Here is a 23,785-nt window from a genome sequence, read left to right as displayed (position 1 = left end):
TGTCGTTTAAGCAGCACATTTCCATTTTGGCAGCATCAGAAGATTGAACACCAATAGGGTTTCTACCAGAACAAGAACCATATCTACACCATGGGGAAGAAGAAACCAGACATGTCCCAAGTGTATAGCAATTCCAAAAATGAATTTATCTTTGGGGAAAATGGTGGAAAGGGTAAACATTTATCATCGTTCCTTAAGAATTTATCATTAACAAGTTCAACTACTCCAAGTACTTCATCATCAGTAACATCTGCTAGCAATAGTATTGGTAGCAGCGGTACTAATCATGGTGATTACAATGATATAAATAGTACTATCTATGGATCATTAAGTTATGGTACTCCTAAGAGCAATGCTTATGATGGTGGTGATATTATAGGGAGAAGAACAACACCTAATCAAAGATCTGTAAGTGTGGGATCAACCTTTTCTCATGCCAATCCTAATATTGCTCCATCCAATGAAAGATCAAGTACATCCCCCTATTCAAATAATCATGGGACAGGTTCAAGTCTACTACTTAAAGGTACTCATCGTCGATCTCATTCTACTACAAGATATGCTGATAATGATGATGATTGGGATGCAGGGTTTGAAGAAGTTAGTAAATCAAAAATCCTTGAAAATAAAACCTTAGCAAGAGTGGCTAAAATGGGTAATTCTCCAAATTTACAACCTCTGCCTGTAGTTGATTCAATGTATCCCGATTTAATGATTCCTTTATCAGGAACTGAAGGTAGATCAAGATCAAGTTCACCTCAATATAAAAGTAGAGCATCGAAGGAATCCTTAGATGATGAAGATTATCAAATGAAATTAGAAATCACTAAACTTAATCAATTAAATACCAAGTATGCCAAATTTACAAAAGTATTAACATCAGATAATAATCTAAATCTTAATGAATTAAGGAAATTATCTTGGAATGGGATCCCAAATGAGTTAAGAGCTATAGCATGGCAAATATTATTGGGTTACTTGCCGACAAATAAAACTAGACAAGGTTCAACTTTAAAACGGAAAAGACAAGAATATGTGGAAGGCATATCGGGTATTACAACCATTGATTTCGATGAAGATAGTAGTAATAATGGTGGTACTGGTACCTCTGCCAATAACTCATCAGTTTCATTAGCCAATAATAATCGTGACAAACAAATTTACCATCAAATTAATATTGATGTAAAGAGAACTCATCCCACTATTAAATTATATAGTAATGGTGAAATTCAAACTTCATTAAGAAAAATCTTATATTTATGGGCAGTAAGACATCCTGCAAGTGGGTATGTTCAAGGTATTAATGATTTAGTTACCCCATTTTTCCAAATATTCTTAAGTCATTACATATGGCAATTACAACGAACAAAATATAGTGAACATGAAAATTCACTACAAGAAGATTCACAATTATTTATTCCAGGGTTATTGGATACAGAAAACAATGATGAAAAAGAGCAAGTGTTATTGAACGATCCTAAATTGATGACTTATACCTTGGATAATATCCCTACCAATTTAATTTCTTCTCGAGTATATGCCATTATTGAAGCTGATACGTATTGGTGTCTTTCCAGATTATTAGAAAATATCACAGATAATTATATTCATCAACAACCTGGTATTATAAGACAAGTGGGTGATTTACGTAATTTAATTTCCAAGATTGATCTTGAATTATTAAATCATTTGGAAAGTGAAGGAGTTGAATTCATTCAATTTTCATTCCGTTGGATGAATTGTTTATTAATGAGAGAATTATCGATGCCATTAATCATCAGAATGTGGGATACTTATCTTAGTGAAGTCCCATTAGGATTTAATAATTTCCATGTCTATGTATGTGCCGCATTCTTAATTAAATTCAGTAGTGATCTTAAAGAACGAGATTTCCAAGAAATCTTATTATTCTTACAAAGCCCTCCAACCACATATTGGAAAGAAAAAGATATTGAATTGATGCTTAGTGAAGCTTTCATATGGCAAAGTCTCTATAAAAATGCCAGTGCTCATTTGAAATAAGGACAATTTATAGAACCTAAAGTAATTATATACTCAAGCATACTACCTTTATCTATTACTAATATACTAATACATTATTTTTTAATCATTCCAAGAGGTTTTAGCAGTAATTTTGATTCGTGTTGCGTTTTTGATTCAGAGTTATTTTTGCAATTAAATTGCAATCAAACTTTTTTTAAAAAAGTATGGGGAACTTTCGCGCTAGCACCAAAAATTTAAATTTTGACTTCTCTCAATGGGTGAGTGTGAGAATGAGATGGGAGATGATGGATGCAACACTAAATTATATTTAAACATTATCAATTGTTCTTCTTTCAATTAATTGTTGAACTTATTATATTTTTGGATATACACATCTATACTTTTATCTATTCATCTTTTAAGTTGACCCTATTCATAACCTGAATTTTGTCTTTACATTTTCCATTTAACTTTTCAACAATTTATAATGGATTCCAAAACTTCATCAATTCCTGTTCAAGGTAAACCAGCCGGTAGAACCATTTTAGCTTCAACAATCGCTAAACCATTCATCGAAGAAGTCACTTCAGGTTTGAATAAGTTAACTTTCAAGCCTAAATTGGTTGGGTTCTTGGCCAATGATGATCCAGCTGCTGAAATGTATGCTAATTGGACCGCTAAAACTTGTGATTCATTAGGTTTCACTTATGAATTAATCAAGATTAATAAGAATGATTTGGAATCAGTCCTTATTAAAGCCAACAATGATGATGATGTCAATGGTATCATGGTTTATTTCCCTGTGTTTGGTGATAATCAAGATCAATATTTACAACAATTGATTTCACCAGAAAAAGATGTGGAAGGATTAAATTTCATCTATTATCAAAACTTATATCATAATGTTAGATTCTTAGATGCTCCTACTAATGAACAAAAGTCACTTATACCATGTACTCCTTTAGCAATGGTTAAAATCTTGGAATACTTAGGTGTCTATAATAAGATCTTACATTATGGGAATAGATTATATGGGAAGAAGATCTTAGTGGTCAATCGATCTGAAATAGTGGGAAGACCATTAGCGGCTTTATTAGCCAATGATGGAGCTACCGTTTACTCCTTAGATATAAATAATATTCAACAATTTACAAGAGGTGATGATTTATCAGCCCATAGACATAAAGTGGTTGATCTTAATAAAGAAGAGTATACTTTAGAGAAAGTCGCACCTTTATGTGATGTTATAATTACTGGAGTACCTAGTGATAATTATAAATTCCCAGTAGAATATATATCTAATGGTACTGTGGTTATCAATTTTTCAAGTCATAAGAATTTCAATGAAGATGTTAAATTAAAAGCTGGTTTATACGTTCCATCCATTGGTAAAGTTACTATTTCAATGTTATTAAGAAACTTATTAAGATTAATTGATAATAAGAATATCAGATTAGAAAAGGAAGTTAATGAAGGTTATGATTAGATATTGTTGTTATTGTTGTTGTTGTTGTTGTTGTTTTCAGAGCTTTGTATGTGTGCCCTTATGTACAGGTCTACCAAGGAGTCAAAAAAATTTTCTCTCCAAAAAAGGAGTGAGAAGAGACATGATGAAATGACTCTTACCAAAGATAACTAAACAGTATTTGATAATTATAATTACTAACTTACAAGTTGGTGAATCAGCAAATTATTGTGTTTTTTGCAATTCAAGTTCCAGGATTGGATTCATCTTTCAGGAATTAAAGGAAAGACACTTTCAATATCAAAAAATTATAACAGGCAAAGGAGAAATCATCATATATATATAATAGATAGGGGTATCACGATATAGAGAGAGATAGAAGAATCTGGGTGTATATTCTTTAACCATCATCTCTATAGATCTACATTTTTATTTCAATATATTGTACATTATTATTATAGAAAGAAAAAGAAGAAGAATCATATATCAACCCATATGGATACTGATAATACAGTTGCCACCAGTTCAAAACCAAGTTCAGGTCCTAAGAAAAGAGTTGTGCCTATAGATGCATTAGCTATAACTGAATCACTTGGGTTTCAAATCTTTCGTCGTGAATCAAGAAAGGCATGGACCAAAGAAGAAGATGCTTATTTACTTCATATCATTAAGGAAGCTTATCCTTATAAGTATACTCAACTAGATGTGGAAGAAGTTCAATGGGATAAGATTGCTGAGATTTTATCTCCTGATGGGGTTAGAAAATCAACTGATTGTCGTAAAAGATGGTCAAATTCTCTTGATCCTAATTTGAAAAAGGGTAGATGGTCTGATGAAGAAGATGATAGATTAAGAGAAGCATATGCTAAATTTGGTCCATCATGGCAAAAAGTATCTGCTGTAATTGAAGGTAGAACTGATGATCAATGTGCTAAGAGATATTTAGAAGTATTGGATCCAAGTACTAAAGATCGTTTAAAACCATGGACTCAAGAAGAAGATTTACAATTGATTCGAGCCGTTAAAGAACATGGAACCAAATGGAGGACCATATCAACTTCTATTAGTGGTAGACCTTCATTGACTTGTCGTAATAGATGGAGAAAGATTTTAACTGATGTAGTAAGAGGTAAAGCCAATGATTTAATTAAACAAGAAGTTCAATTTGCTACTGATGGTAAAACTGAAATCATTGATGTGATTGGTAAACAGCAAGAAGAGTTAACTAATGGAAATATAGCATCAGGATCAGCTAAACCAGTTACTAAGAAATCAACTTCATCACCAAAGAGTGATAAAACTGTTCAACGGAAAAAACTGAAAGCTTCATCTAGACCCGATCATCCTGATTTAGATTCAATTCAACAACCAGAATCATCACGTTCATCATTTCAAACAACAAAACCATCATCACATCCACAAGAAACCATGAAACGTGCTATAACGTTCCCACCCGCTGCTAATACTCATGTAGAATGGAGATACACTTTAAGTGATGGTAATGAAGATTTACCTCATAATCGATTATTCGATAGTGAGAATGGAGGAGTTATTAGAAATCAAGAATTAGTTAAGAGTTTAATATCATACGCATCAGAGAATGATTTAGAAATCACCGTCCATCAACATATTCATCATCATTATTCTCCTCCTCAACCTCAATTTCCTGCTGATGGATATAATTATCAATCAAGTACATCCCCATTGAATATTGTTGGAAATGCCGATCCCGGCCATAAACCAAGCCCTGGTAGCAATGCATCAGGTAGCCCTCAAACTAATCTGGCATTCTATGCTGAACCTGAAACTCAATTAACTAGAATCCAACATTTTAATTATTTACCTCCATTAACAGAAGTTCCAAAATTAGTATCCAATACTTCACCACCAACTAGTACAAAGGGAACCAACGATGCTGCTACTACTGCTGCAGAAGGTAACACTCAACATCATCATCATCACCACCATCATCACCATCATCATAGTTCTACACGTATGACAAATGTGAGAAAAACATCATCATCATCTAGAAGTTATTCTGAAATGGATAATAATCTAACTAAGGAATCTGATTTACTTAAGATTTTGAATCAAAATGAAGCATCGAGAAGTAGTACGAATAATAATAACAATCAAACGATTAGTCATATACGAGAGAAGACACCACAAGCGGATCCACTAACGCCATTGACTCAAGCGGTTGAGATGGTTGCTGCTGCTGAAGAGAATAATAAGAAAAGAAATGCGGAAGATATTCTTCATACTACTACTAATAAGAAATCAAAATCGAAATATGATTTACCTGATGAAGAAGGATTAGATTTCTGGGAAACAATGAGGAATTTGACGGATGTTCCTACTAATCAAGGACCACAACTTATTGAAAGAGTATCACAACCACCACAACTTCAACAAAGTTCGACTGTTGTTAAATCAACATCTCAATTCCATCCTCAACATTATTTTGCTAGTGGTAATAACTCGAGAGAGAATACGGCTGAAGCAAGAAACAACAATGATGATGATGATCAAGATGAAGAGGATGAAGAGGAGGAAGAAGATGAAGTTGAAGATGACGAAGAAGAAGAAATTGAAGGTATAGATCCAGAAATTGCCAATTCTTATGGTTTATTCTATAATGTTTATACAAAAGAAGGGTCAGTTATACCGGAAGGACAACCATCACAAAACCAGAATCCACCTCCCCCTGGATCCGTATATGATGCGTGGGGTGGAGGGTTTGGTATTATCCCTTTCAATCCTTCTTAGAAGCTACATATATTCAAATTTTTTATATATTGATACTCTACACATACAAAGTATATAGAGAAGTCATAGACGACGACACCCCAAAGCCAAAGCCTCGAGCTAATTATTTAATTAATGCATATGATAACGTTTACCCACCACTACATCTTACAGTACTAACCTGATTAAAATTATCATAACTAACTTATAAGCCCATACAATGGAAACTGTTATTGTTCACTTTAAACTCGTATTCCTGTTAAACAATGATATTATGCGAGTTCCTAACAGACGAAAAAAAAACAACAAAAAAAAAAAAAATCCCAAATTTTTAAAAATGTGTCACAAAATTTAAATTTTTAAAAACAGCCATAAAAAGAAAAAATTAGGCAGCCAAAGCTATTTTAAACAGTCGATAGATAGCAGTTTAACCTTATTCATTCTTGTTCATCACAGAACACAATCCATCTCCCATCGCTTTATACTTGTTGACCTTGTATGTGTCACTCCTCCGCTTTCGATTGTCCCGTTTTTTGATTTGATTTAGCATTATTACAACAGGATTTATAGTGGTGTGAACTCGTCTTTTGTTGCTGATCATCACTGTCATCCAATAGTACCACCAAGACAAGTTATAATGTCAGATACCAACTTCCAAGAGAGCCCATCAGGCTCTAGTCCGTCTAAGAATGTCAAGAATCTATCTATTTCAACTCCATCATCGTCATCAGATAAGCATACTACTCATCCATCGTCAACCAATGTAGCCGCACCAATTGATTTGAATGTTGCTATTAATCCTAATAGCAATAAAAGTGTAACACCATCAAATGATATAACCCCAGCAACCGATAATACAATTCCAGTGGTTAATCCTGTGGTATTTAAGGTTCCTAAGAAGATATTGGTTCCTACTCCTGTTCCTGAATCTAAAGAACAAACCAAAACTCCAGTACCAACAGAACCCATCATCACCTCATCATCAGCCACTGTTGCTTCCCAAACTAATAGTAATAATTCAAGTAATGCTCCATCGGTAATAGCGTCTCCCGCTGTACCAGCAGCAACTTCTTCAACTATACCTCCATCTCAAGCCATCCTTAATAAAACTACCATTAATAATATCAATAAATCCTTAAAAGCAAAACAAAAAGTGATTAATTCAAGAGAACCCTTAAAGACTCCTGTCAGTTTAATATCAGATTCTTTAACTACTTCACCTCAAACTTCAATATTCCCTAATAATATATCATCCGTCAATATTGGTAGTCATGATGTGGAAACTATAGATACTACCATCAATAAAGCTCATGAAAATAATACTACTAGTACAGGAACTTCAAAACCTATAATAAATCCATCTAGTACAGCAAATGTATTACCCCCTCAACCTCCATCAAGTTCAGCCCCCATATTATTAAATCCAAATAATTCAGCTTTGAATTTAAATCATTCCATATCAGGTAATATCAATCCAAATATATCCAATGTTTCTCAAAATAGTGAACTTCCGATTGGTGAATCGAATCAAACCACTCAAAAGAAACCGGATGCTGCTAAAGCTAAACGGAAAAAGATTCCCAAACAACCATCTACCAGAACTGATTTCTTTGCTGCTAAATTAGCTACTGCTGTGGATGAAGTTGAAAGTAGTGATAGTGATGAAACTTTTGTTTATGAAAATAATAATCTGAATGATTTTGAAAATATTAATGTCCCAGGGAATTTTGGTGATACAAATAGTATTCATGGAAGTATCATGACTAATCCGGTTCAAATTTCGGCTTTAACCGTTCCTCAAGATCAAAATGAAGATAAAGTTCCAAAAGCATCTCCCATCAATAATACAGCCACCCAACCACTTCAACCTCCATCTAATAGACCTCCATCAATCACAAACTCATTTAGTAGTAATCACTATATCGAAAGTATTGGAGTATTGAGTGGTAATAACAGTTCAAGAGATAAAAGACCAGTGGCACGTCAACAATCATTTTCATCCTATTCTCATGATGATGTTGCTGGTAAAAATCAGTTCCCTAGTGAAAGATCATCTAATAATCATTCTCCATATATTGACGGTCCTCCTATTAATGAGATTGCCGTTCCTACCAAGAGATATCAAAGTACTACTAATTCCCAAATTGCTCGTAGTATAAGTGATGGATATAATGATGATAATTTTTCTTATAATGAAGTTGATGATGATGACGAGAACTTGATCGATGATGAAATGTCAACCGATGGTGACTATTTCACAGGTCAAAAGTCAAACAATGCAACTTTAACTAATGCAAGTGGTATTCATACCCAACCTCAACCACAATCCCATCAATCTCAACCATCTCAATCACAACCACAGCAACAATCATCTCAACAACAACATCTTCAACAATCTGTGGTTTCAAATGCTGCACAATCTGTTTCAAGTAAAGCTGGTAGTAAAAAGAATTATAAATCTTCTACTTCATCTTCAAAATTAAGATCTACTACTTCTAAATTATTCGATAAAAAAGGTTCTCAACCTAGAAGATATAGCATCATCCCTGATGATATTGATATTGAGGATTTTGATGATGAATTAATCTATTATGATAATAATATTAGATTTCCATATAATGGTAGTACTAATAATTTACATGAAACCACTCCATTAATGAATCAACCACATCAACCTCAACAACATAGATTACCCCATTATAGATCATTAAATTTGAATTTCCCCGGTTCTAAGAAAGAAGCATCCACATTAAAGAATAAAAGATATCTATCAACCGGTCAACCTTTAGTTCCAGATAATGGAGGAACAGCTTCTCCTAATGCTCCTAATAACGAAGTTTATCCCTTCCCATATCAAGATCAATCCCAACCTAATTATTATTATGATTTCGATGAATATGATGAAGAAGGTAATGAAGATTTCAGAGTTAACTTAGGAGGAGGAAGAAATAATGGTAAAAATGGTTTATACAGTAGTCAACATTTCTTCTTACCTAGAAAGCAATCTGGTGAATTTGATAATTACAGAGTTAATTGTATTAAATCATTCATTTACACTTTGATTAGTATTGTTAGTATTTTATCAATTGGATTCATAATGGGATTTGTATTAGCTACCACAAAGGATTTAACTAACGTTTCCATCACTTCGATTGAAAATGCAGTAGTGAGTCAGGATGAATTAATCTTCAATATTGTGGTTCAAGCCTTCAATCCAGGTTGGTTTACTGTCGACATTGAAGATGTCGAATTGGATATTTTTGCCAAGAGTGGATATTTACCAGATTCTCTTGTTGCTGAACAAGAAGATATGGAACTGTTAGCAAGTAATGTCGTCACAGTCTTATTAGGATCAGTGCTTACTTTAGAATCTCCTATGAGTTTTAGAGGTGGGTTTTTCAATCGAGACCCAATATATCAATCTGGAGAAATCAAATTATTCTCACCAGGTAAGAACTTGACTAATATTCTTGCATTAGCAAACAAGAAAGATAAAGAAAAGAAAAATAAAGATGATGGTAATTCAACAGATCCTGATAATTCCAAGAAATGGGAAATCATTAGTAAGAATCCATTCGATTTAGTGGTGAGAGGTTTATTGAAATATAATTTACCAATGTCCATTGGTAAGAATACCAAATCTGTGGTTGTTGATAAAACTGGGTTCATTGATCCAACTCAATTCACATATATTAATGAAGCAAATAACGAGAAAGATAAATCTGATTAAGTTATATTATTTATATAGCATATTATATATATTATCATCTATTTTGAATATAACGAAATTTTTTATTTTTATACGCGAGAATAATTTATGGATGCAAAATTACTTTGCTCAACTACAAGACTTGATATTATACATGATTTCAAGACATAATACTTGTGACTAGAAATGATTGTACATATATAGAATCTTTTGATTATCCCAATGGGAAAATAATAATTAGCAGAAAGGACCTTTTTAGCATAAGACAATATAAGCATAACAATGATCGGATAGATATAAATCTATAAGACCTCCAACTTAATTTACACTTTTGAATCACCTTTTGAAAATGTCAAAGCAAGATGAAACAACAAAAGGAATCATTTTACAGTGATGAATACATTTCAAGATTTTATAAACTATTATTCCCAAAGTTCTCTTATGACTTAATTGTTCAAACTTTACTGTATTTAACCATTCCTAAAATACTTTTAATCCAATCGTTAGTTAATGATGAATACATCAAAAGGATCAAGATCAATCAAATTACAAAACGAAGACTATATATAGAACATTTCAGCTGTAGTGGTTTTACCCCAGAAGAGTTTAGAATAAGTGAAAGAAAAAGGAGAAAGATCTTCCAAGATATTTTGACATTGATAAAATCTTATCCTGATAATATTGTTCCTATTTACTTCAATTTTTTTAATAAATTTCCAATTGGGTCGATAAATGAGTTATTACGAAAGTTAGAAAATTATGACATCGCTCTAGAATTTGATGAATTAAATTATCCTCAATGTAAAAAGTTAGAAGGGTATAAAGGGTCTTCAAATGTCACAAGAATAAGTATTGATACTGTGACATTAGTCGATAGAAGATTTCCAACTTATGTTGATTTGAACTTTTCAAACTATGCAAATTTAAAAACATTTGAAGTTCAAGAATTTATTAACGTAAGAAGTTTAAGGTTGGATGGATCGTTTGAGAGTTTAACTTTTTTATCAATTCGTGATATATTTCATGAAGATTATTTAGCTAAGTTTATCAATTTAAAGACTCTTTGTCTTGAATTTCAAAAGAATTTGAATATTCGAAAATTACCAAGAAATATCATTTCATTATATCTAATACCACTCTATGAGATCAGTGAAATTTTCATTGACTCAACTAGTGATTGGCCCCAAAATTTGAGATCGTTATCTTTCACTATTTCAGATAGTGCATTCAATGCCGTAAGACACAAACTACCACCTTACTTGGTAAAACTTGAAATTAATTATTTGACCAAGATAGAAAATTCTCTACCACAATTTTGTTATTATTTAAGTGAATTATTCCTCAATTTTGACGACGATGGTTCAAATTTAATTGATTATATTGCTGATGAATATTTTGATGATGTAGATGAAGAAGATGAAGAATCCGAGGAAGAATCCGATGAATATGAAGAATACTATTCTGCACACGATGAAGGTTCTCATGGATACATATGTGTTGAAGAAGTATTTTCAAATCAACTTCAGACTATAGACGTAAGATCATTGGGTCTAATTTGCCAATCTGAAAACCAAATTCATGTTTCATACAAGCTAGAAAAGCTAAAACTTTATGTAACGGAATGTCTTTTTTCAATGGATAGAATTAGTTTTGAAAGAGCCAAACTCTCACTAAAGACCTTATCTATCAGTATTAATGATTACAAATTTCTGCTTTCAAATTTAGATTTTAGTCAGTTTTCGAAATTAAGTTTGATTTACTTAAGTGGTTGTAACATTGACAATTTGAATTCTTTCTTTTTGCCTCCATATCTAAAGTTGCTAATAATTAAGAAAAATCATTTTAAATCGATAGATAGCACAAGTCCTCTATTTAACAAGTCATATCGATATCCACATTTGCAAGTACTATTGCTAAAAAGCTGTGATGTAGATTACATATCTCCCAGAATCAATCTACCTACAAATCTAAAAAAATTATCACTACCACATTATGGCACCAAACAAGTTCTTAGACATATTATCAAACATAAAACTTTGACATCATTTAATTTAGAAAAATGTTTGTCTAATCTAAATATATTTGATGAATTTGTTCCTAAAAGAAGAACAGGTAAAGAGAAGACAACACATTTCAATCAGTTAAATCTACATTTGAAAATGAATTATAGCAAGATAGAGTTAACTAAGTTTTATGATAAAATCGAGGCAGTGTTTGGAAAAAGGATCAAGACTCGTGAATATAATTATTATACGTGTTTATATCTTACTCTAGTTTAGCAGTCTTTTAGAAGAGTGATTTTCGCAGTCAAAAAAAATAGGGGGTACATAACAGCCTATATTGCAATAAAAGAGACATGTATACATGATAATTAAATTGATAAATGTGTATTTTTGGGTTAATAATGAAACTCAAAAGGAACTCCAATATTCTCAATATATGTCTATATATATGTAATCTATATAAAATGTATAATACTTGAAACTTGATATCCTAGTTTCATATTACATTTTATTAATTAGTCAGAATTAAGCGTAATATATATTTTCATCACTATAAATTACAAGCCAGTTATATAAAAGAATTTTACATTTTACTACACTTTACTTTCTAAATATATAGTTAAACCAAGGGGAAAGATGACTCAAGTGAAGAGAAGAAGACTTTCATTCAATAATGATGAATATATTTTAAAGTTCTTTAAGCATTGCTTTCCTAAATTTCCGTATGATATATTGATTATAATCTTGAGCTTGTTACCTATACCGAAAATAATCCTTTTGCAGTCTTTGATTAATGATGATTTTGTCAAGTTAATCAGAATTAAACAAATCACCAAATTACCATGGTGTATCAAATACCCACATGATACTTTTCCTATGAACTTCGAAGACAAAATGAGAATCAATGACGAAATTATCAAAACTAATCAATTAACAAAGAGAGTTGTTAAATTGTCAAAAACTATTTCAAATAACAATTTCCAAATTAACTTTGATTTTTCAGAAAGTAGCTTATGTCCAATAAAAACATTAGATTATGTTTTAGGAAACGCAAAGAATATTGTATTAGAATTAGAATTGGGCCTGTTGAAGTATATTGAAATTGAGAAGTTTAAATGTTTTCAACTTGCAGGTAATGTTATCAAAATGTCATTTAAAAAAGAGATTGGAATCGATATACAAGAACCTTGTAATATTGAATTGGATATTTCAAATTATCTGAAGCTTGAAACCTTGAAAACTCCTTATTCATCCAATGTGAAGAAGTTAAGTCTTGATTCATCATTCCAAACATTGACAGATTTAACCACAACTAGCATAATTGATAATGAAGATCTTTCAAAATTTACCAATTTAAAAAGTCTTTCAATCTGTTATGGAAAGGACTTGTATATAAAAAAGCTACCCAGATCAATCATATCATTATTTATCGACTTCGAAGATAATGGGAATGAAATAAAGATAGAATCAAAAGATGATTGGCCTCCCAGTTTAACAACATTATCGTTATTAATTTCTGATCGAGCTTTTGGAGATGTTGGAAGTAATTTGCCAGAAACCTTGAAGAGTTTTCAAATAGAATATAACTCTGAACATTCTACTTATTTTCCACAGTTACCACATTCAATAACCGAATTAATCATCAAGTCTGACTACGCTGAAAAGTGTATGGATAACCTACTTCACAAAGGACTTCGTAAAATTGAGATAAAAGTCATACCATTAAATGAACCATACATGGAGATATTTCTTCCACAAGGATTAAGCGAATTCCATTGGTCGATTCCATATTGTCCATTTTTATTAGATGGCTTGATCTTCAATAATACTAAAGCATCATTAAAGACTCTACACATTGAACGAATAGCAAATGATATTCCCTTTAACAATTTGAATTTTGAAGATTTTTCTACATTAGAAGAAATAACACTAGATGGTTGTAAGATTAGTTTACATAATCTAAAACTCCCCATATCTTTAAAACTGTTGAAAGTGAGAGATGAGCTGTTATCGATAGATAAAATGACTGTTTTATTTAAAGATCCCCATAAGTATTTCAATCTTCAAAACCTACAATTGTTATGCAGAAAAGGCTACACTTGCTGCCGAATTAAATTACCAATAAACTTGAGAACTCTTGCAATGCCATGTTTTGATTCCAAACAGCTCTTTATTAAGATTTTTAATAATAAGTCTCTAATGAAAGCTAAAGTTTATGATGAAAGTTATATTGTTACACTTTCTGATGAATTTGGCGACAGAGAGAATAATTCAAACTTCGATAGGTTGAGATTCAGCTTAAAGACCCTGTTCAATAGGACCATCATAGACCTGTTCTATGACAATATTGAAAGTATTACCAGAAGGAAAATTCCAAACAGAGTTTATAATAAACAGTTCACCATTGATTTAGAGCAAAATTTCGCTATCAACGAGGAGTCAGAAACTCAGTAGTCTCCTTCGATTGAAACTTCTTTCCATATATAAGTTAAAGTTAAGAATAAAGGAGGTATTATTATTATCTATATAAAAATTTATACAAATATATCCATACGATTTTAATGTTTTCATTAAAAGATTGTAAATAAAGTATCTCTTATGACATTATCTTTTGATATAATTTATCTTGATCCATATGATTTCTTGGCTCCAATCTTATTTTGAAAACCTTTGGTTCAAAAGATGTAGCTCTTGGATTCAGATTATTCTTAAATGGATCAAGTTCCATTAAATCCTTAATAGGTGGTTTAATCTTAAAATATAATATCATTCGACACATTAAAGTATAAATACCTTGAATAGCTAATACATTACCTGAACACATTCTTGAACCGGCGCCAAAGGCAAAATGAGATAATTCATTAGTGATTTTAAGTTTACCATTAGGATCTAACCACCTTTCAGGTTCAAACTTGTATGGATCTTCAAATTGTTTTGGATCATGATTAGCAGCATAAGCATTCATAAATAAGATCGTATTGGGAGGGATAATAATTTCTCCTTGATTATAATTGATTGGCTTGGTAGTAATTCTGGGCAAGGCTAACGGTAAAACAGTAAAGAATCTTAAACTTTCATGGATCAATGCCATTAAATAATCACATTTAGTATCAACAGCTTCATTCCAAGCTAATAATAAATCATTATTACTTAATTCTAATATCTTATTATAAGCCTTCTCTTGTAAAGCTTGACCATAACCTGGTTGTGAAAAATGACCTATTAAGTGATTAAAGTTTAAGGGAGTATTATCAAGACCAGCACTAACTAAGGTTAAACAGATACTATGTAATTGTTCTTCATTAACAGGAACTAAATCTTGATTTAATTTGATTCTACCAACAATACTTTCAATAGCTGTGGGATCACCATCTTTTAATTTCAGTTCTAATATCGACATTAACTTATTCATATATTTATCTCTCCTTTGTCTTAACTGAGCGGCTAAGTTATTCTTGAATGGTAAATATCTTAATATAGGTAAGAAATCTTGTAAATTTCCTACTGGAGATCTTAATTGAATAATTTGATTTTCAACATCAATTATTTCATCTGAAAATTCTTTATCATTATTATAACAATCCAAAGTAATCCCATAAGCTAATATGATTGAACTTCTTAAATCAAACAATTGTAATGGTTCCATTAGATCAATATCACTTAATTCAGATCTCATATGTCCATGCATATAACTTGAGGGAGGACCACTAATTTCATAATTATTACCAATAACTTTTCTTATCATATATTTTGATTCATCATCAATCAACCATTTCACTTCATCAATAGCTTTATGATGTAAATATTGAGCAATCACCTTCTTTTTAACTTTATAGGATGAACCAGCTGGAGTTGAACCCACTGTAAAACCTTGTGTACTTGAAACAATACCATGGAAAGTATATGAAGTTGGACGAGAATTATTTGCACAAGAATGCTTTATCCATAAACTATAAACATCTTTAAATGAATTAACAATAATCACATTTTTTATACCTAATCTAATTTGGAAAATTGGAGTATTATATTCTTGAGACCATCTAAGGTAAGTTTGAGCTGGATTTAATAAGATTTGAAATAAATTTCCCACAATTGGATAACCTGGAATTTGAATAATGTTTTCAATAGGTTCAGGACGTTGGAATCCATTATAATCTAAAATGATCCAAATAATCAACAATAAGATGATGAAATTGATTAAATTCAACCAGGGGGAACTCCAAAATGTTAAATAACTTTGTAAAATTAGATAAATATACTTTTCAATTAGATTTAATTGAATGGAAATTGTGATATAAAATATTCTTATAGTTTCAAGAAGATGATTAAGGGTGTGACTCATGATTAGTAGGTATTATTGTAGCAAACTATAAGGAATATTTAACTAGTATAATGAATATAAAAACTGAATATTAGTTAACCGCTATAAAATCAATAGTGAAATAGATTATTGCAAAAGCTTTTAATTCCAAAATAATTTTTTTGTGGTCAAAGAGTGTGGTAGCGCGAGAGTTAAATTAGATATTCACTCCAATTCAACTACATTGATCGTTGTTATAACATAAAATATTATAAATTAAAACTAAATAGCCACGTAAAGCTGGAAGTAGGGCATCCTTTAGCAACGAAGTCTATAAGAATACGGTTAGTATTATGAAAAGCCTAAATATATTTTATATTAATAGTACCCAAAGCCTACAAACAAGCCATATATAATGGAAAACTGCAATCAAAAAAGAAGTTAAAAACTTCAACTCTAAAAGATGTTATATCCGAAGAGTTAATATCTATTCCTAAATAATATGAACATGATCCAGGCCGATAGTTAGTAATTCGTCAGATGGACATTAAAGCTGCATATCTCAATGCGTCACTAAAGGAAGACCGAATACTTATCAACCTCCATGGTTAATAATAAGTACGTGGGTTCATCATATCTTTCTCTCTGTTTCACTTTTTCATTTTTGAAGTAGAAGTTGAACAATAATTGGTCTTTGCAAGATTGGTCTTTGTACGATTTATCAATTTTGTATGGAGACATTCCAAAATCAATATAGAGTAAACTTTAAAGTATCAATTACCATGAAATAGAGTGATATTACTACTATTTCGTTCAATGAGAAGTGGACTTTGAAACACTTTGTTTTATAGATATCTGTTACTACAAGTTATGTTCATTTAACATTCAAATTATGAAAAATTTTATCAATTAAAAAGATTATACTGTTCTGTACTGTAAGGTATATGATATTCTATATAGTAACCTAAATGATTAAACCATTTCTTCTTTATCCTTTCCAATGGTTTCATGTTTATAAAACTCAGTTTCTTGATCTACTTTAGCTTGATTAGTTTCTTCTTCAATCAATTCATCTAAATCATAATCATAATTATTTGGATCGTTGTCAATATCCAATTTCTCTTTATGTCTGTTTCTTAACGTTGAAGTTGGATTATTTAATGAATTCAATTTAATCTTAATAGGAATATCTTCTGATGTAACATTGATTTTATCTTTGAATGCCGAAGCTCTAGCTTTCAATGAATGAGCTTGTTTTTGTTCTTCTTCCAAACGTCTTTGTTCATCAGGTGGCACGTACCCATAACTTTGTTGTTGATGTTGCTGTTGCTGCTGTTGTTTCTTTTCCAAGTTCTTTTGTTGTTGTCTTGTCTTTTTATCAACTTCTAAAGTAGTTAAGCCGGAAAAGTATGGCAATGCCACTACTAAACCCACGAATATGACAGCAATGAATAGTATAGTAAAGAACATCTCGGCATATACTTCTTCTTTGATCCAATGACAGATATTTACTTATCTTTCACCAGCACTGATATATCTCTAAAACACCAATCTATGATGATTATATATTGATTAAATTTGATTTGGTGAAGTCATTTTTTTATTTTTCATGAGTGAAAAAAAAAAAAAGTTGAGTGGTTTTTTTTGAATCATCGGTCCGTGGTATTTGACGTAAGCAACTCAGGTTTAGAAAGAGTAACTATAGTATCAAAGGTCCATTTCAAGATGTTTAGAAGTGTGGGAAAGAGAATATCATCATCGCCAGGTGTGAAATCATTATTCAATGGTCGTTGGGTCAGTTCTGGTGTGTTGACTAGATCAATGCCACAGTTATCATCAAAACCAATCACAACCATTAGATTCAATAGTTATATAAATACAGCAGGAGAGAATATCGAAAGTAAGATTGATCATTTGACGGATCAACAATATAGTCAAATCAGTAATCAATATTTAGAAACCTTAGCTGATGAATTAGAAGAATTAAGTGAACAATATCCTCAAATTGATAGTGAATTGAATCAAGGAGTTTTAACAGTTTCTTTACCACCTCATGGAAGTTATGTGATTAATAAACAACCTCCTAATAAACAAATATGGTTAAGTAGTCCTGTAAGTGGACCAAAACGTTATGATTTAATTGGTGGTAGATGGGTTACTTTAAGAGATGAAACTTCATTAACTGATTTATTACAAGATGAAATATCAAGTGCATTAGAAACTCAATTTGAGTTTCAAGCAATTGAAGCATAGAAGAGGTTTATCATCTACATCATCCATAATATTGTACATAGTCCTGTTGATAGTTTGTGTGAATGAATATACGTTAATTAAATGAATTGAATATTATACCAAACCCCGTTTTAGGAAATGGTGCGGCTCAGTCTTTCCTGTCACTTCAAAAAAAAATGAGAATGATTTTCAATGTCATCTTTAAAGTTGACAGGAGAAGATGTAGAATGAAAGAACAATATCATGAATAACAACTATATACGAAGGGGGCCGACTACTAAAAACTAGTCAGATGATAGTTAAAGTTTAAATGTGTCGATCTTTAGTAAAACTCTAATTAAGACTCATACGGATATGTACGACGGAACGAACTACGGAATCAAAAAAGATATATCATTACTTGCAACCAACCATCATTTAACCATCATTTATGAATGATTTATCCCCATACTAATTTAAAGTTAAATATAAAACTTCAATGATTAAGTTAATTATGTCACTTTGATTACAGTCATAGTTTAAAGAGGCACAGTTGACAATTTCCTGCACACAGCCATGTCATCTCTCTGACTGCAAAAAAAGAAAGTGATCATCTGACCAAAATTGGTGATGTAATAATCTCAGCCATCAACCATCAATCATCAACCATCGTTTGATAAATCTATGTTGATATATAAATAGTTATGATATTCCGTTTAAGTTTTCAATTTATGGGTTACAATCTCTTTTATAAATCATCAAATAATTATTATATTTATTAACTTATACACTTACAATTACACTTACAAACTCAATTAACTCAAACATGGCTCAATCAACAAAGACAAGTTCAACTTCAACTTCAAGTCCAAGATCAAGACCATCTCGTCCACCTCCACCAGGTTTACCCCAAGGTTGGTTAGCTCAATGGGATGAAGAATATCAATGTTACTATTATGTCAATACTGCTACTGGTGAATCTCAATGGGAAGTTCCAAGAGTATCTGCTAACCCACCAAGATACGATCAACAAAGTTATACCACCCAACCAGCTCAACAACAACAACAACAACAACAACAACAATCTGTATGCAATCATCAACATCAATCATGCAACCATCGTGGTGGTTCCGATATGGGAACTGCTATTGCTGCCGGTGGTGCTGGTCTCTTAATGGGTTCAATGATGGGTAGAAGAAGAATGATGATGGGTGCTCCATTAATGATGGGTGGTGGTATGATGATGGGTAGAAGAATGGGTCGTATGGGTAGAAGATGTTAATCCTATCCACCTTCTTATTATTTACAATTACGATTACGATTACGATAACGATAACGATAACGATTATTACCAAAAAAACAATTCATGAAGATAATGTCTTTCAGTTCAATTCAAACAAACTTACAACTTTCATATTATTCGGCATTATTTTATATATTCTCCATATTTTAATTCTACTTCTATATTATATATTATTACTTTTATTTTATCTAATACAAATACTTTATATCTTAAATTGATTAATCTTTACTGTGTAGTAGTATTTGTTGCGACATAATTTTGTCATAAACTTATTTTCGACATAAAAAATGACAATCTTCCGAAAGGGGAAATTGAAAAAAAAATGGGTTAAAAAAAAAAGAAATTATAGGGAGGAGGAGGATCTGGATTATTAAGATTTATGCTACTGATAATTATACAAAGTCAGAACTAATAATTAGAATGATCCAAAGACTTTAATGATAACCAACCCACTATAAGAAGACAAACAACCATCACAATGTCACGAAAATTACGATCGTCTCAAACATCATCATCTCAAGAGTCCGATCTTTCATCTATAAATGATACTAATTTGGTTACGATTCAAAGAGAAAATATACCATCCTTGAAAGTTTCGATTAAATTACAACCTTCTATACTTAAATTCATAAGTCTAAAGAATGAATTCGATAGTTTGGTACGGTCAAGTCAAACTCCAACTGATTTAAGAGATATAGATTTACAGAAGTATGATCATTCAAATCTAACCCCAAAGACAATCAATGTAAATAATAATAAGAATGAGGACTTGGGAAACGATTATGATGATTCTGATGATGATACAGTGGTGATACATAATCAAAATTCCATCCCTAAGATTTCCAAGGATATAGATGAAGAAGAAGCTGATGAAATCTCGGAAGATCCTTTCTCTTCAGATGATGAAATGTATTTAATGGAAAGTCAAATCAACAAAGCATTATCTTCCAAAGTATCACTCTCAACTCCATCAACTGATCCGAAACCTATTGCCACTTCAACCCAATCAACTACAAAGATACCTTCTCAACTACCATCATCTCCAGTTAAAAAGCCAGTACTGCAGGGTCCTGAATTGTCCGGATACAAACCAGTACCGTCAAACATAGCTCCAATACTACAATACGAGCTAAACAAGTTAAACTCCTTTGATGATGCTACACAGAGTCAAAACCCAGATGAAATTATGGTGGCGGAGAAATTAATATTTTCATTAAAGGATCCATTAAGTGCAACTAAGATTAAACTACCCGTAAAATCTAGTTCATGTATACATTTCGAATGTTTCGATTTTGAAACATTCTGCTTGTTTAATAAAATCTCAAGTCAAGTTCAAAGTGTTTTAAAACATGATTTATCAAGAAAGAACTTTTTAATGAAAAAGGAACAATCTAATCTTAATAAGAATAAGATCAATACTACTCCTACCACAAACACAAACACAACCACATCCAATACCCCATTACAATTACCAACTCCACCACAAGTTCAACGACAGCATCATCCTGTACCGCCCAATCGTGGCCAATCTCAAAATAATAATCAATTCAATTACAATAATAATATAAACTTTAATAATAACAATAACATTGATTACGTTCGAGTGATTGAAAATCCAATGCCTCAATACTTGCCATTTATAACTACAAATACTTTCGAACTGTACTCTACTAGAGTCAATCATCCTCCAAATACAGTTTATCCCTATTATCATCCAGTACCACCTCCACCTCCACCCCCTCCTCATAAACCATTTAAATGTCCATTATGTGATACTAAATTCTCGTTACCAGAACTATCCATTAGTGATAGTTATAATTATTTCGTCAAGTCTACTCCGAAAGATACAGAAAGAATTGAATTGTTTGAAATGAGGTTATACCGAATATTAGATGACTCTAATAGTAATTCTTATAGTAAAAGAGGAAGTTCAGAAGTAGTCGAGGAAGAGATAATTATACTATCTGATGATGATGATGATCAAGAAGAAGCGCAAGTAACTCCTAGTAAAAGTAAACATAAGTCATCTTCAAAATCCAAAACTAATAAAAATCAAGATTATGTTAAGACTGAAAGGAGACAACCACAAGAATTTAATGAAGATATACCGCTCAAGGATCTATATACTCAAAGCTTTAATGAGCTTGATGATGGTTTAGATGATGAATTATTATCAATTGGTATTTTTACGGCATATCGACCAAATCTAAGCGCCAAAAAAAGCGACAATTACTCTTCCGGTAAGGGTGAAGGAAGCTTTGATGATCCAGTAACTTTGGACTAATAAGATCATATAGATGTTTATAGGAATGTTTAATATATAAAAAATTAAAACAGCTGACCTATATTTCATGTACTTATACTTTCCCGATTAGTAATAATTGGTTTTGCAATTTTTGGGGTAATTTTAGCGGTTCCAGATCAAAATTTTTTCCATATAAGTTTACAGCTACAATCTTAGAACTTCCTTAAAACATACCAAAAATCAAAAATGTTACGTTTCACAGATGATAAATGATTAAAGTTTCATGCTTTTGATATTTTCAATTTTCATGTTTTTCTTTTCAAAATAGTTCTGTTAGCTATCACTCCATCTGTTATATCATCTGATAATTAACTATTGTCAGTCGAAACAGAAATGGACTACAACTTTCAGAATGCTTCAACTCACAAAACCCAAATCCAACCATTCAAACCAAACTTAAGTGTCCATTTGATTTGCAAAGATTGCAAAGTATCACCTCCAAACTTGGTTGATACTAGTGAAGGTTTTTGTGTCTGTGGTGATTGTGGTTTTGCAATCCAAGAAGGAATTGTTGATACAAGAGCTGAATGGAGAACTTTTGCTAATGATACTGATTCTGACGTTGATCCTAATAGAGTAGGTTATGTTGGTAATTCATTTGAAACTACTGCTTTATCTACTTCAATCTCTTATAATGCTACTATTGGTAGAAAAGGGAAAGAATTAATGCACGCACAAGATAGGTTAAATGGTAAAAAAGACAGTGCATTAGCTGCTGCTTTTACCAAAATTTCAGCCTATTGTGACGGATATCAGTTACCAAGAGTTGTTCATGACAGTGCTAAAGAAGTTTATCAACTTGTTTGTGATGATAATTCCTTAAGAGGTAAATCACAAGATGCTGTTATTGCTTCTTCTATCTTCCTTGGATGTCGTAAAGCTAACATGTCTAGAACATTCAAGGAAATCTCTGCATTGACAAATGTTCAATCTAAAGACATTGGAAAAGTTTATAAAATCATTTCCAAAATAATGCAAAACAAGACTGATTCTGATCCTTACAATAATTGTTACCCTGAAGAAACAACTAATAATTCTCAAACCTCATTAACTGATTTAATTAGAAGAATTTGTTCTTCTTTGGGGCTAAACAATAAAGTCACGATTGCTGCTGAACATATTGCTCAAAGATGCAAAGAGGAAGATATTTTGACAGGAAGATCTCCAAATACAATTGCAGGTGCTTCTATCTATATGGCCACAGTGGTATACCAAGTTCGTATCCCAATGCAATCATTATGCCTCAAAGGTGGTATTGGACCTGGTGCTATCAAATCAGCTTGCACAATAATAAAAGCTGAAGAAGATAAGTTAATAGATTCAAATTGGTTAGTTAAGTCTTAGTTTCAGCCTTAATTATCAAGTCTGAATTTATAGAGTACCATAATAATACACATATATTACTGAATAATCCTTATAATTGCATTTGTAGTAATAAAATTATAATGGTAGCGTTTTTCATTGTTTTGGCCTAAATACACGACTATTGCAATTGGCTTGATAAGAAATGAATTCTAAAATTAGATTTGGAATTATAGAAGCTTGTTTCTTCAGAGATTCTCTCCATCTATCTACTACTGTACCGTTAATTCGAGTATTGTGGCTGTTGGTTCATAGAGTTTATAGGTTTTCAATATATTTGGTATAACCTATTTTCGATTTTATACCTGTATTGTAGGTTAAATACAACTGATTTCAATTATTAGTTTGATTACAAGGTTCCTTTGTCATATAATATCCTAATCTATCAATTCCACA

At 31.5% G+C, this 23,785-nt stretch overlaps 12 protein-coding genes across 12 annotated transcripts; 10 read left to right on the top strand and 2 right to left on the bottom strand. All coding sequences in view use genetic code 12, as the record gives it.

The window, feature by feature from the left end:
* Positions 1 to 90: 90 nt before the first annotated feature.
* GYP1 (Gyp1p) lies at positions 91 to 2,022 on the top strand (the record flags this gene model as incomplete). The annotated part of the gene is made up of 3 exons (XM_064904946.1): positions 91 to 337; positions 380 to 604; positions 644 to 2,022. 3 exons carry the CDS (start codon positions 91 to 93, stop codon positions 2,020 to 2,022), a joined length of 1,851 nt encoding a protein of 616 aa, XP_064762924.1.
* A 224-nt stretch (positions 2,023 to 2,246) lies between these two features.
* Positions 2,247 to 3,706, top strand: DFJ63DRAFT_125686 (methylenetetrahydrofolate dehydrogenase (NAD(+))). Its single transcript, XM_064903324.1, has one exon. The coding sequence runs from the start codon at positions 2,471 to 2,473 to the stop codon at positions 3,467 to 3,469; it is 999 nt and encodes a 332-aa protein (XP_064762923.1). The 5' UTR covers positions 2,247 to 2,470; the 3' UTR covers positions 3,470 to 3,706.
* BAS1 (Myb-related transcription factor BAS1) lies at positions 3,707 to 6,612 on the top strand. Its single transcript, XM_064903325.1, has one exon. It carries the CDS (start codon positions 3,944 to 3,946, stop codon positions 6,215 to 6,217), a length of 2,274 nt encoding a protein of 757 aa, XP_064762922.1. The 5' UTR covers positions 3,707 to 3,943; the 3' UTR covers positions 6,218 to 6,612.
* Positions 6,496 to 10,005, top strand: VAC7 (Vac7p). The gene has a single exon (XM_064908727.1). The coding sequence runs from the start codon at positions 6,834 to 6,836 to the stop codon at positions 9,924 to 9,926; it is 3,093 nt and encodes a 1,030-aa protein (XP_064762921.1). The 5' UTR covers positions 6,496 to 6,833; the 3' UTR covers positions 9,927 to 10,005.
* Positions 9,992 to 12,364, top strand: DFJ63DRAFT_125689 (uncharacterized protein). Its single transcript, XM_064903326.1, has one exon. The coding sequence runs from the start codon at positions 10,268 to 10,270 to the stop codon at positions 12,182 to 12,184; it is 1,917 nt and encodes a 638-aa protein (XP_064762920.1). The 5' UTR covers positions 9,992 to 10,267; the 3' UTR covers positions 12,185 to 12,364.
* A 180-nt stretch (positions 12,365 to 12,544) lies between these two features.
* On the top strand, positions 12,545 to 14,362 carry DFJ63DRAFT_312902 (uncharacterized protein; the record flags this gene model as incomplete). The annotated part of the gene is made up of 1 exon (XM_064906072.1): positions 12,545 to 14,362. One exon carries the CDS (start codon positions 12,545 to 12,547, stop codon positions 14,360 to 14,362), a length of 1,818 nt encoding a protein of 605 aa, XP_064762919.1.
* A 71-nt stretch (positions 14,363 to 14,433) lies between these two features.
* On the bottom strand, positions 14,434 to 16,715 carry DFJ63DRAFT_125691 (uncharacterized protein). The gene has a single exon (XM_064903327.1). It carries the CDS (start codon positions 16,248 to 16,250, stop codon positions 14,505 to 14,507), a length of 1,746 nt encoding a protein of 581 aa, XP_064762918.1. The 5' UTR covers positions 16,251 to 16,715; the 3' UTR covers positions 14,434 to 14,504.
* A 465-nt stretch (positions 16,716 to 17,180) lies between these two features.
* DFJ63DRAFT_312900 (uncharacterized protein) lies at positions 17,181 to 17,678 on the bottom strand (the record flags this gene model as incomplete). Its single annotated transcript, XM_064906071.1, has 1 exon — positions 17,181 to 17,678. The coding sequence occupies one exon, from the start codon at positions 17,676 to 17,678 to the stop codon at positions 17,181 to 17,183; it is 498 nt and encodes a 165-aa protein (XP_064762917.1).
* A 127-nt stretch (positions 17,679 to 17,805) lies between these two features.
* Positions 17,806 to 18,853, top strand: YFH1 (ferroxidase). The gene has a single exon (XM_064903334.1). It carries the CDS (start codon positions 17,934 to 17,936, stop codon positions 18,459 to 18,461), a length of 528 nt encoding a protein of 175 aa, XP_064762916.1. The 5' UTR covers positions 17,806 to 17,933; the 3' UTR covers positions 18,462 to 18,853.
* A 392-nt stretch (positions 18,854 to 19,245) lies between these two features.
* Positions 19,246 to 19,701, top strand: DFJ63DRAFT_335115 (uncharacterized protein; the record flags this gene model as incomplete). Its single annotated transcript, XM_064908160.1, has 1 exon — positions 19,246 to 19,701. The coding sequence occupies one exon, from the start codon at positions 19,246 to 19,248 to the stop codon at positions 19,699 to 19,701; it is 456 nt and encodes a 151-aa protein (XP_064762915.1).
* Positions 19,702 to 19,950: 249 nt separating this feature from the next.
* On the top strand, positions 19,951 to 22,183 carry FGR3 (Fgr3p). The gene has a single exon (XM_064903328.1). The coding sequence runs from the start codon at positions 20,201 to 20,203 to the stop codon at positions 22,004 to 22,006; it is 1,806 nt and encodes a 601-aa protein (XP_064762914.1). The 5' UTR covers positions 19,951 to 20,200; the 3' UTR covers positions 22,007 to 22,183.
* Positions 22,184 to 22,360: 177 nt separating this feature from the next.
* DFJ63DRAFT_312896 (putative transcription initiation factor IIB) lies at positions 22,361 to 23,371 on the top strand (the record flags this gene model as incomplete). Its single annotated transcript, XM_064906070.1, has 1 exon — positions 22,361 to 23,371. One exon carries the CDS (start codon positions 22,361 to 22,363, stop codon positions 23,369 to 23,371), a length of 1,011 nt encoding a protein of 336 aa, XP_064762913.1.
* Positions 23,372 to 23,785: the final 414 nt, after the last annotated feature.

The sequence above is a fragment of the Scheffersomyces coipomensis genome (assembly GCF_036884675.1).
Source record: "Scheffersomyces coipomensis strain NRRL Y-17651 chromosome Unknown DFJ63scaffold_3, whole genome shotgun sequence".
NCBI lineage: Eukaryota > Fungi > Ascomycota > Pichiomycetes > Serinales > Debaryomycetaceae > Scheffersomyces > Scheffersomyces coipomensis.
Note: the sequence above shows the minus strand (reverse complement) of the source record. Positions and strands in the feature narration are given on the sequence as shown.